The sequence below is a fragment of the Sitophilus oryzae genome, unplaced genomic scaffold (assembly GCF_002938485.1).
Source record: "Sitophilus oryzae breed Bouriz unplaced genomic scaffold, Soryzae_2.0 scaffold_738_pilon_pilon, whole genome shotgun sequence".
NCBI classification, from domain to species: Eukaryota; Metazoa; Arthropoda; class Insecta; order Coleoptera; family Curculionidae; genus Sitophilus; species Sitophilus oryzae.
Window position 1 is genome coordinate 1366628 of NW_022147349.1, and position 12505 is coordinate 1379132.

Genomic DNA, 12505 nt, shown 5'->3' on the forward strand with positions numbered 1-12505 from the left:
CTTCTAGGTCTGATAGGTCTAGTGGGTTTGCCAAACACCTCAAACCTGGTCCTGCCCCCAGCGGGCCATAACGTGCTTCATTGTTTCGTCATCTTCCATACAGAGTCGGCATTCGGCGTCTTCCACCAGTTCCATCCTCTGTAGGTGTGATCTCAGCCGGCAGTGGCCCGTGTATACTGCAGTAAGCGTACGCGCTCCGTTCCTACCAGCCTTTAGGAGTTCATCTGTCAGAAGGTAGGTTTACACTTTAGTTTTTTAAAACAGATACGTCTACAAAAACTGTTGACGTTCTTTGTAGACGTATCTGTTTTAAGAAACTAAAGTGGTCTCGAATAGTTGAATTTAAATATTTTAAATATTTTTTTCTTTATTCTTTGTATTTTTTTGCTTCCGACAACGGAAAGAGATAAACTTTCCGAAACGTTAAGCATTTTTTTGTTCGTTAGGCAAATTTGTATATCTGTAAACCTAACTTCTGGCTATAACAAATAATTTCTGAAGTAACGTCAATATTTGGATGAAAATTGGTGATTGGGAGTTTTTGACATGAGAAATTTGATTTTGATGTCAATATGACTCCGTTTGTAGAGGGCGCCACCTACATATGTTTTAACTGTTTTGAAGAGCAATAACTTTTCGTCTGTACCTGTATAAAAGTACTGAGTGAAAAAATATACATGCCTTTTACGTAAAAATATCTCTTGGTAAAAATCGCTACGAGTAACTCTTCTCAAGATATTTAGAATGGAAATAGTCAATACATGTCATTATTGACAAAAAATAAATACGTTGAGTAGATAGTTATTTGACTGAAATAATAAATTCGGGAAATTTTTATTTTTATAAATTAATCATACATTTTTCTGCCAAGTATTGATAGATTCGATTCCAAATATCTTGAGAACCATTACTCGTAGCGATTTTTCCCAAGAGACCTTTTTTACGCAAAAAATGTCGTAAATGTATATTTTTTTACTCAGTAGTTTTATACAGGTACGGACTAAAACTCATTACTCTTCAAACCAGTTAAAATATGTAGATGGCGCCCTCTAGAAGTAGGAATCATGTTGACATCAAAATCAAATTTCTCATGTCAAAAAACCACCAAACACCAATTTTCATCCAAATATTTACGTTACTTCATAAATTATTTGGATAAAATCGAAATAAAAATGAAACTTCTACACCCTGTATCTGCGAAACTAAGCATTTTACATACATTTATACGAACTTTTTTACTTATTTTTATCTGCAGAATATGTTGCCGAAGTTTCCGGAATACAGTTCGGACTACCCTGTATTTAAATATGCATGCTATAATAAAAAAGATTGTCAACGACCTGTACATTACTTTTCAGAATTAATTCTTGTGCTGACTTTTATGCCAAACAAATTAACTTAAAAAATTTGATTGCTTCGTTTAATGTGTACTGGGTCTCCAATTAAGAATGGACGCCGGCTGTATATCAGAAACTACTTATCGTATAACTTTAGGAAAAAAATTCTAATAAGTAAATCGACCAAGAGAAATCGCTGGAAATTATTTTCAAGTTCGAAAAATGTCCGCTAGGGGGCGTTTCGCTGATAGCCAATCAGAAAACAGGGTTTTTTTCAAAAATATGCAGGTGAACAGATATTTTAAATATTACTATTATAATCATCGAGAAATTTGTAATTTTTCTGATATGAAGTGTTTTGCTCTATCTCATAAAATAAAGTGGTGGGGGAAGGTTAAACTTGCTTTTATTAAAATAAGGATAACTCCGATTTAGGTTAACCGATTAAAACAAACTAGGGCTCGTTTAAAAGAGCTTTTCTTCCGTAATGATCTCCAGTGTAAATTTTGTTTCCATAATCTTTTTCGTGGTAGCTAGAGGGCGCTGTTTGACATCATAACAGATATTGGGCTTTTGCATAAAAAAATAAATAGGAGGCTATATTTCTGTTTACACAGTTAAATAGAGCACAAAATTTCCGAAATATCAGCGCAAACCGCAATTTTCTATCTTGTCTCTTACCGGAGATATTAAGAGAACAAATTATGTTAGGCTGCCGCTTAGGATTATACAATATATGGTCTAAAAATTATAGTAGTAGGCTAGGAAACAAAAAGAGGTAAATTAGTTACGTCAAAATATCAAAACGTTTAAGTTCAGTTTTCATGCATCTGAATTTCGGGCGTTTTCTTAACATTATCGGCCATCCACATAATTTTTACGAATTTCTTGGTTAATTATACGTAGGTAATTCTCAGATTAAAATGTCCGAAAGTCGGACAATCAATAATTTTAGTAAAATTTCTAGGAATTTTGTGCCGCCATATTGCTATTAACAGAAAACGGCCAAATTTCGTATAACCGAAAACTAGGGGTTTATTTCATGTAACGTCATTTAGCTATTTATCCAAGTTCGTCCTTGATTTCACTTGTTTTTGTGTTTTACCTGTTGTTTTAGTTATTTATTATTGTATTATAAAATTTATGACGTTTGGGTAACTTTTTATATAGCCCCGAAGGTGCGAATGTTAACAATATGCACTACTGGTCCAAATCTACCCTGGATGCAAGTAGTTCAGCACCAAGACCGTTGGTCCGGTACATGTTTAGGCAGGAATTGTAGGATGGCGAATGATTATCTGAATGAAATGAACTATCCATACTTTCTAAGAGATGAATTGCCAATTTTGTTAGGGGATCCATCATGATGAAAATGCATTTGTTGCAATTTCATCAGCATGAATGCAGTTGGTGTAGATAATGCAGTTTGGTGCAGTTGTGTCGCATATTTTGCTATGAATGTGTGGGGCTTCTTGGATACCACTAACTTTAGTAGATAGAGACGCTGGAGCGGCATATTTCCGTGGCTAGCTAGGTCATCGGATTCAATATGCCTGAGTTTTAATTTATGGGGTCGAATCAAAAACGAACATGGATAAATAACAATTAAATGGTATTAAAATGAAATTAAAATATATGTTTTGATATTTTAATGTAACCAATTTACCTCTATTTGTTTCCTAGCCTACTACTATAATTTTTAAACTATATAATCCTAAGCGGCAGCCTTACATAATTTGTTCTCTTAATATCTCCGGTTAGAGACAAGATAGAAAATTGCGGTTTGCGCTGATATTTTGGAAATTTTGTGCTCTATTTAACTGTGTAAAGAGAAATATAGTCTCCTATTTAATTTTTTTATGCAAAAACGCAATATCTGTTATGATGTTAAACAGCGCCCTCTAGCTACCACGAAAAAGATGATGGAAACAAAATTTACACTGGAGATCATTAAGGAAGAAAAGCTCTTTTAAACGAGCCCTAGTTTGTTTAAATCGGTTAGCCTAAACCAGAGTTATTCTTATTTTAATAAAAGCAAGTTTAACCTTCCCCCACCACTTTATTTTATGAGATAGAGCAAAACACTCTATATCAAAAAAATTACAAATTTCTTGATGATTACAATAGTAATATTTAAAATACCTGTTCACCTGCATATTTTTGAGAAAACCACTGTTTTCTAATTGGTTATCAGCGAAACGCCCTCTAGCAAACATTTTTCGAACTTGAAAATAATTTCCAGCGATTTCTCTTGGTCGATTTATTTATAAGAATTTTTTTCCCAAAGTTATACGATAAGTAGTTTCTGAGATAGAGCGGGCGTCCATTCTTAGTTGGCCATCCGGTACAGGTGTATCAAAAATTGCTGGTCTATTTTAAATACTTATTTTACATAAAAACTGCGTTATTTAAAATACAACACCCTGTATTTTTTTAAATATGTTGAAGCAGATTCAAATGCTCTTTCAAACTATATTAGTGTTTCCTATACCTATCTAGCTCAGATTTTAAATAAAGAGCAATTCTTCAATAACATGGAAACAGAGAGGGTTAGTGTCGTCATGGCAAGTTTCTAGTGACAGTTAGTAGCTATTTTCAAAATCGAAATTAGTCTATAGACTTTATTTAAATTTATACCAGTTTACTTTTATTTAATTTACCTACAGTAGTTTAATAAATAATATTTATTAAATATGTATTTATTGTTCTATCAAGAAAAACGGAGAAGTAGTTGGTTCACTTATTTTATGATGACTTGTAACTTTCGATTCTATAAACGAGCCAATTTACGGCAAATTCATTTTCTTCACTTCCAACGACAGGTTTCTGCCTAATAGTTTTTTATGCACCACATTACCGGCTCTGCGAAATAGGCCAAGTAGTTTTTCGAAGGAACGCTTATCCGGAAGATACCTATATCTTTGAGCATAAGCCCTTGAGGCCAAGAAGCAATTTACCTCACAACATAAAATCACTAGTAACATCACATAGATATAATCTTAGATTATATGTTTTCTGTGGTAACATATCCATTCGTTCCGCCAGCAGATACTGCTTTATTTTTCTTGATAAAATAATGAATACTTACTTAATAAACTATTGTAGGTAAATTTAAGTAAACTGTTATAAATTTAAATAATAATGTCCATAAACTAATGTCGATTATAAAAGTAGTTACTAAGTGTCACTAGAAAATTGCCATGGCGACACCAGCCATCTTGATTGCCATTTTATTGAAAAATTGCTTTTTATTCAAAATATGAGCTAGGTATGTATAGAAATCCCTAATATAGTTTGAAAGAGCATTCGAATCTGCTTCGATTTATTTAAAAAAAACAGGGCGTTGCATTTGAAATAACAAAGTTTTTTTATATAAAATAAATCCTTAAATTAGATCAGCAATTTTTGGTACCCCTGTATAAATCTAAGGAAGCAATAACATTTTTCAGTAAAGTTTATTTCTCTACCTTTAAACTCAGCACAAGAATTAATTCTGAAAAATAATGTACAGAGTGTTATAATTTATTCTATTGTAGCGTGCATATTAAAATATCTTTAAATATCTCAAAAACCAAAGATTTTAAACATATTTAGATTTTAAACCTTACAATAAATACTTTGTTTTGGGCCCAAGAATCCAAAAATTAAATAAAATACCAGATGTTCGTTCCATAAGAAAAAATATAACTTTGGTATGGATCTTATTTCTGAAACACCCTGTATATTTCAAAATAATTTTAGATTGTGCACATTGTCTCCCCGCATATACCCATAAAATATTTTTTTTCTACCTCTTTCCGTTTTCGTATAATCAACCGAGGCAAATGAGGTGCGCCACCCTGTATAATATTATATTATATTTTTTATATATTTTGTTATTTTAATATATTAAATTTTTCAAGAAAGTGTCCAAACATCAATTATCGTACGAAAAGTTAAAATTATTTTAACTCTCTTCGTTGGCGGGCTGGAGTAAAAAATTTAGTGTGCGTTCACATTGGCACCGCTTGGGCGGCGAGCGTTGCGCGATGCCGCTCTAGCGATGTCATCGCGTGCGTTGTGGCGCGTTGTCGTGTTCATATTGGTGAGCGTTATGTTATTAGTTGTGTGATAGCTTACGATAAAAATGTCGTCCGTAAAAAAGTATTTGCTGTTGGAAAACTCACGACTACCAAGGCTCCTTTTTAAAAGAAAAAAAAGAAGAAAAGCTGTTCATGAAGTAAATAAAATGCGCTACGTTTATGGAGAATTTCATCAACTGTATCCTCAACTGCGACAAGATTCTGCAAGATTTTTCGAGTTTTTGAGAATGTCAATTGAAACATTTGACTATATATTAACGAAAATAAAAGATAGACTGCGGATAAAAATCACTAATTTTAAATCACCAGTTTCTCCAGAAGAAAAACTGTACGTTACGATAAGGTAAGCAATTATGTTTTTTTGTAATTTAATTATTACACAGGTAATCGCAATATTACAAAATAAATATAAAAAAAATAAAATATGTATTCTCCTTTTTACAAATATTTAATAATACAACAAATAAATTTTAAGTTAAAAAAATCGTAATTCACATTTTTAAGTTTCGTCGAAAGAATCGAGTAAGTAGGTCGTTGACTGTTCGTAGTTCCCTACTGTTGAGTCGCTGGTACCATTATTTGTGCTTACTGGTACATTAATAGAATATACTTGAACTTGGTTCAAAGAGACGCCTTGCTTCTTGCGTTTAAGAGCCTCCATAACTACATTTTGAACACTTGTCCGGAGTTCAAGTTTTTCGATCCCATCAAATTCGCCAAAATATGGCAACAAGCTCATTAAAAAATGATAATCAGGATTCTGCATGAGTTCCGAACTTCTATTTTGATCATTCCTTAAGAATTCAAGTTTCTGCTGTTCCATTCCTATATATCTATCAATTTCGGACTGATCTGTCCTCTTTTTTTTGGTGTAGATTTTTCGGAATTTATAGAACAATTGGTAGTTTGCGTGGAAGGCCGTATTGTATAAGTAGCATTCGAGGTTTGAAACTTTGTCGCAATACTCTCTTGCATTAAAGAAGCATCCGGATACGTCACATCATTATCTAAATATGTATCTTCTACGTCACTATTACTGACTGGATTAACAGGCGCACTCAAATTTCCCTGGGTAGCAGTTGGAGCTATGATACCTTTAATAAACTGCATCATATTAAAAAAAGGCCATTTTCCTTTGTATTCCTGGGCTTCCGAACGGCATTTAGACAAACTTTTCATCTCAATTCGAAACTTGTCCTTTAAATTTTTCCATTTAGCCTTCACCAAACTTTCTAAAAAAATTGTTGTGGATACAAAAAACAGACAAATTTTCGAAGAATGATTTTTATAGAAATTTTTACATGTTCTATCTCTGCAAGCTAATTTTTATTTTTTTATGTTTTAGGTATCTATCTACGGGACTTTCCTTCAGAAATCTTGCCACTACAATAAGAATGGGAGTATCCACCCTAAGTTATATTATACATAACACATGCATTACGATATGGGAAGAATTAGTTGATGAATTTATGCCTACTCCACGTCTAGAACAATTGAGAAATATCGCTGAAGATTACCGTAAAAGATGGAACTTTCCTAACTGCATCGGAGCAATTGATGGAAAACATTGTCAGATAAAATGTCCTTCTGGCAGTGGCTCTACCTACTTTAACTATATGAAATATTTCTCTATTTTATTACAGGGTGTTGCTGATGCTAACAAGAAATTTATTGCAATAGAAGTTGGTGCAAGAGGAAAACAAAGTGATGGGGGAGTATTTGCTTCATCAATATTATTTAATCTTATTGAAAATAACAATTTCAACATACCACCACCCAAAGAACTACCAAACATCAACATTAAAGTACTCATGTCCTCGTAGGGGATGAAGCATATCCCCCTAAAATCGTATTTAATGAGACCATTTCCTAGTAGAAATCTAAATCCCTTTAAAAGAAAATTTTAATAAACGGCTATCAAGTGCAAGAAAATGTATAGAATGTACGTTTGGAATATTGAGAGCAAAATGGCGCATATTAGAAAAAGACATTGAAGTACAGCCAGATAAAGCTATTGCAATTATTAAATGTACATGTCCATTGCACAATGTAGTTAGAGAAAGGGATGGAGATAATGATCCTGATTATTTTAATATAGTTACTGATTCTTCTAATAATACAAAAATACAAAACAGTAATTTTTCACCAACTACAGACCATGGGGCACGAAGATCCACAAATGAAGCAAAAGAAATAAGGGACACGTTGGCAAATTATTTTTAGAGAATTAAAAATATTACTTTGGTATTTTTCAGAAAGATATTACGTTTTTGTTTAACTTATTCACCTATTAAAATTCTTATTAAATTAGCCATATATTATTTCTTTTTACTTACCTGATACCCCTACTATTTTAGCCACTTCTTCCCAATGTTTTGATGCAATAATCCTATTTTTATAATCTGGATGCCGTTCATTCCAAAGTGCTGGACGTGTTTGAATTTCTGAAATTAATAACTCTCGGTCCAAGTCCATGATCCCCTTTTAAGGCACTCAATTATACTAAAATAAATAAAAATACACGTCCAGTAAAGAAAGCGACGTCGCCCGAAAATTCAAGCAGGTTAAAACCACTAGCGGCGCGATGCGTTGCAAATCACAACGCCGAGCGATCCGTAGCTCCAATGTGAATGCTTCCATTTGAAATATAATGTTAAAATTATTTATGGGTATCGCTAGAGCGGCATCGCGCAACGTTCACCGCTCGAGCGGTGCCAATGTGAACGCACATTACGGTTGAAAAGTGGCGCGACAACGCTATGGCTGATCAGGGCGCAGCTCCGACGCCGCACGCCGTCGCGTTTGACCATCAATTGTATCAACGGATAACGGATGCATGAAAATCAAGCTTAACGCAGCAGCGTTTACAAAAAATAACTATTTTATTTTCTAGTTTTGCTTGCAGTACAAGTGATGGGAAATACCCATCAGACTTTTTTGGAAACACTTTATCTTGTCGTATTTTAGAATGGACAGATGGCGGTTATGTTATATAAGACTGTCTCATATACAATTATTAACAAAAAAGACTTTAACTCGTTCAACTCATCAGATTTGGTGTTTTTACTTAACACGGCAGAATAGTTGTACAACAGCTTGTTAGGTAGCCAGCTAGTCGTCTTCGGTTAATTTTGAGTATCCGTGCTTCACCCTTCACCTGCCGCTTCTGTTTTCGTACAGACGCAGGCAGTCAGTGCACTAGACTCAATAGTTTTTAAAAACGGGGCTATAATTAGTAGGGCTGGCTGTCTAATAAATAGGCTGTGGTACGTATTATTGTATTATTAATTTAAAATAAATGTATTAATCACAAATTTTAAATGTTTAAGATTTATTTAAAAATGATAATTTATGTTGTTTAGCTAAAGAAACAGTACAAGCATGCTAAACTAGCTGCTATGTGGAGCTTAAAAGAAGCAAGATGGTCAGCTACAGATTTTAATTTAATATGTTTGGCTTATGCTAACATGATTCGCCTGGGTACCTTGTTTGGTGAGCAAAAGCATAATATTGCTTTGGAAGTGTTTGCCTTTGAAATGTGTAATAGGAAAAGAACTACCGTGGAACGAGAGGAATTAACAGCTGTGGGAAAATTGTACTTTTCAATATTTTTTGCCAGGTAAAACATTTTTTCGAAGATTTTCTCTATTTCTGGAAAAAATGTGTATTTCAAAAGTGGTATTTCCCAAGTGGCATTTTGCAAGAGTAAAATATTTCAATGCCAAAATGCCAGCTTTACAGCTTTTATTATGTCCTAAAGAAGTTTATTTTTTTATATACCTATATTAGAGTAGCAAGATGCGAAATCGAAAAATCTATTCATATTGGTTATCTTTTATGGAGGATTGGATCATCTACTCACATGACTTTTGAACTATTGAGTCTACTACCGATGTTGGTTATGCTCATTTTGATGAGAAAGCATATCGTTGAAGCAGGAAATATAATGCAAGATATTAATCAAGTTGCAAACACTGATATTGATATATCAGGTATTAATTTACTTATCATAATTTAAAAATAAAAAATATACAGATTAAAAACAGGGTTTAAAATGTTCACATGATATACATCCTTTCTGACTGACGAATCAATCAGTTATCGACAAAACTCGAAATAGATATGTGTAAAGTTGTAAACAAGGCCGTTTTGTTGGCAAAAGCTATGAGTGGATCGGGATGATTTTTTTCTAAATGAAATACCCTGTATGTTATTGCACTTTTGGCTTTTTTCTTCAGATCACTTTATATAATTCGAGGGTTCTAGAAAAATTAGCTACGTCAAAACTGGTTCCCGATGTATCACCGAAGTTAAGCAACATTAAAGGATGCGAGTAGATGGGTGGTCGTCTGGAAGATCTGTTGTGCTGTTTTTCCATGGCAAGAGTGTAAAATCTATTCACACACACTGCTTCTTTCCACCGGTTCGAGGCCGGATGAGATCCGATATCTCGTGAGTAAAGACATTTCCCAAGTCGGTAGACCATTGACAACAATATGATCGAGAACCGCGGTTCGGATTCCGCGTAAACAAAGTAGGCCCCGTTCAGATTCGCCTTAGCAGCAAAAATGAGCCTTTAACTTAAAATACTTTACTTACGTAGAGCGCTTGCTCACACATAGGTAAAATCGGTGCCGGAGTCGGCGCCAGCTTTGCACCTGTTCCGACACTTGTATTTAATTCTATTGTATTTGCCGGTCTCCAACTATTTTACCGGATCGGAGTATATGTGAAGGAGCTAATTTATTTATATTGCAATGGATTTCAGCTCCGACACCGGCACCGATTTTGCCGGCGTGTGTGAAAACGCTCTAACTTTCTCAAAATAACAATAATAATAGCTTAGGATTATGTAAAATCGCTGAAGAAGTAAGAAGATGCGCAATCTTATATGGTCGATTTCGTGGCACAAGACCTGTCCGAGATGTAGCTTGCGTTACCGTCAGCCTGTCCGAGATTTAGTTTACCTGATCGCGTAAATCTACAACGCAGCGGATAAAGAATACTGTACCGTAGTTCTGCTTTCAGTCGACAGAGTGAGTAGTTTCCGGAGACAGTGTTGCCAAAACTACTTATAAATCCGTACATTTATGTATTTTGGATATAGTAGGTACGTTAACAATACGGTTTTTCTATCATTATACAATTTAATATAATATTATACATTTAAACAAAGAACGGCGTCAGGAATGAAGATCGCTGTTATTTTATATGAAAATATTATGGTAAATGTCAATAATCGTCATGTCCAAGCCAACGAAACGACTTTTTCGAACCTATAAAAGAATTTTTATTATTGTTGTTTATTTTATGTTTAACACGAATTCATTTCCGCAATACTAAAACCCAGATTTTTCATCGAAATATATTTTCGTCAAACGTATTAGAGATATTACACATTTTAATATGGCAACACTGTCGCTTTCAGTTCCACACCGTCTTCGATATGCCTTTGCTGGCCGAATTAGACAAAATAAATCTTTTATGCGTTCATGCGTTAGTAGGTATTGGGGCACTTGAGCTAGACAGCCACTTCCGGTCCAGACACCTAATTCCAGGAATTCCAATGAGATAAGAACACGTAAAATACGTTAATAAATAGTAATAAACAGGTTTGAACCGCGGTGAACCGCTTTAAAACAGAAATAAACAAGTCTAAACAAAAAATGAACAGGTCTGTTGTTTTAAACTAAGAGCCGTTCAAAAGCGGTTCACCGTGGCTCAAACCTGTTTATTCTTATTTATTAACGTATTTTGCATGTTCTTATCTGATTGGGTTCCTGAAATTAGGTGTCTGGACCGAAAGTGGCTGTCTGGCTCAAGTGCCCCAATACCTACTCATATCTGATTGGGTTCCTGGAATTAGATGTCTGGACCGGAAGTAGCTGTCTAGCTCAAGTGCCCCAATACCTACTTGTGTTGACCGCAGAAGGATTGGTGTTTACACCGTAATACTTGAGACGTAAGGGGAAATCAAATCAGCCTTGTCACGAATTCGTCCATTATGTTGCGTATCTTCCCAATTTTCTCAATCAACGGTAAAATTATCTGAAAGAAAGCCAAATATGCAATAACATAGAGGGTGTTCCGTTAAAAAAATATCAATTCACTTTTTATTCCTCCTCATTTTTTGAGCCACCCTGTTTAAGTTAAAATATTTTCCTGAAATATAAATCCTATTACACACTTTAGGTTTGCACTTAAATAAAATTCTAATTCCTAAGATATCTAGAGAGAAACAAGCAATCCTTTTTTCACACTTACTTTACTTTTTCGTATCCGAATTATAGTTTGTTAGCCCAGTAATGGGCTACGTTCAATAATTCCCGTTTAGCCAAAAGTTGATCATCGAGGGTACATCTGTGGGGGCAGGCAGGACATTGAAGAAGATGTTTCATGTCCTGACAGGCGCCGCACTCGTATTTGTCCTCATTTCTGTCTAGCAAACCCCATTTGATCAGATTGTATTTTACTGGGGCCACCTCAGTTCTGATACGGTTTGGTACTCTCCAGGTTTTCTAGTCGCTAGAAACACCATTTTTTGATGAGTCCTCCCTAAGTGGGTAGTGGGGTTCATCCAAAGGGTGGCTTAGGAAACAGCGTCTGGATTTAAGTGTAGTGGGGCCGCACTCTTGGCCAAAGATTGAGTGACGAACATCAAATGTTTGTTTTAGCTTCTCAGTATGTTCATGAGACATAACCTTTTTTGCATGGGCATCACACTGAGCAGGCATATTCAGCAGTTGAGAAACGTAGAGCTTGAGCAGAAGTTCTGACCACGATAGGTTTGTCTCACTATTTAATGTTGGTCAGCTTCCTTATTAGGGAATTTCGTGCTTCTACTTTTTTACGTGTTGCAGCACGACGACAAGATAGATAGTCTGTCTTGAATTTAGGTGGAATGCACTCACTTTAGTTTTAGTTTAGGAATTTTTTTTTAGGAATTCTTGAAATGAAATTATAATAGGTAATAGAATTATTTTTATACACACGCATACGATTTAGAGTGACAAAATCGGACGTATATGGCATACGATCGGTCACCTGAATAGCACATTACCTAATATCACTGCATTATGCGCCAAT

General features: G+C 34.6%; 2 protein-coding genes across 3 annotated transcripts in view; both read left to right on the forward strand.

Moving 5' to 3' along the window:
- Positions 1-12505, forward strand: part of LOC115888412 (adenylate cyclase type 10-like) — a 98080-nt gene that overhangs the window by 79029 nt on the left and 6546 nt on the right. The window contains exons 24-25 of one of the 2 annotated variants that reach the window (XM_030908148.1): positions 8782-9038; positions 9209-9411. In XM_030908148.1, the coding sequence (XP_030764008.1) occupies positions 8782-9038; positions 9209-9411 (460 nt within the window). The remainder of the gene's footprint in view (positions 1-8781; positions 9039-9208; positions 9412-12505) is intronic. The other variant, XM_030908149.1, reaches the window with a different exon arrangement.
- LOC115888413 (protein ANTAGONIST OF LIKE HETEROCHROMATIN PROTEIN 1-like) lies at positions 5334-7219 on the forward strand. The gene is made up of 3 exons (XM_030908151.1): positions 5334-5762; positions 6765-7000; positions 7063-7219. The coding sequence occupies exons 1-3, from the start codon at positions 5464-5466 to the stop codon at positions 7071-7073; spliced, it is 546 nt and encodes a 181-aa protein (XP_030764011.1). The 5' UTR covers positions 5334-5463; the 3' UTR covers positions 7074-7219.

What these genes read in the sequence shown, in the direction of transcription:
- LOC115888413 (XM_030908151.1), top strand. Translation starts at nt 5,464, where the DNA reads ATGTCGTCCGTAAAAAAGTATTTGCTGTTGGAAAACTCACGACTACCA. An exon ending in AAACTGTACGTTACGATAAG is followed by an intron (nt 5,763 to 6,764) that starts GTAAGCAATTAT and finishes TTTATGTTTTAG; the next exon opens with GTATCTATCTACGGGACTTT.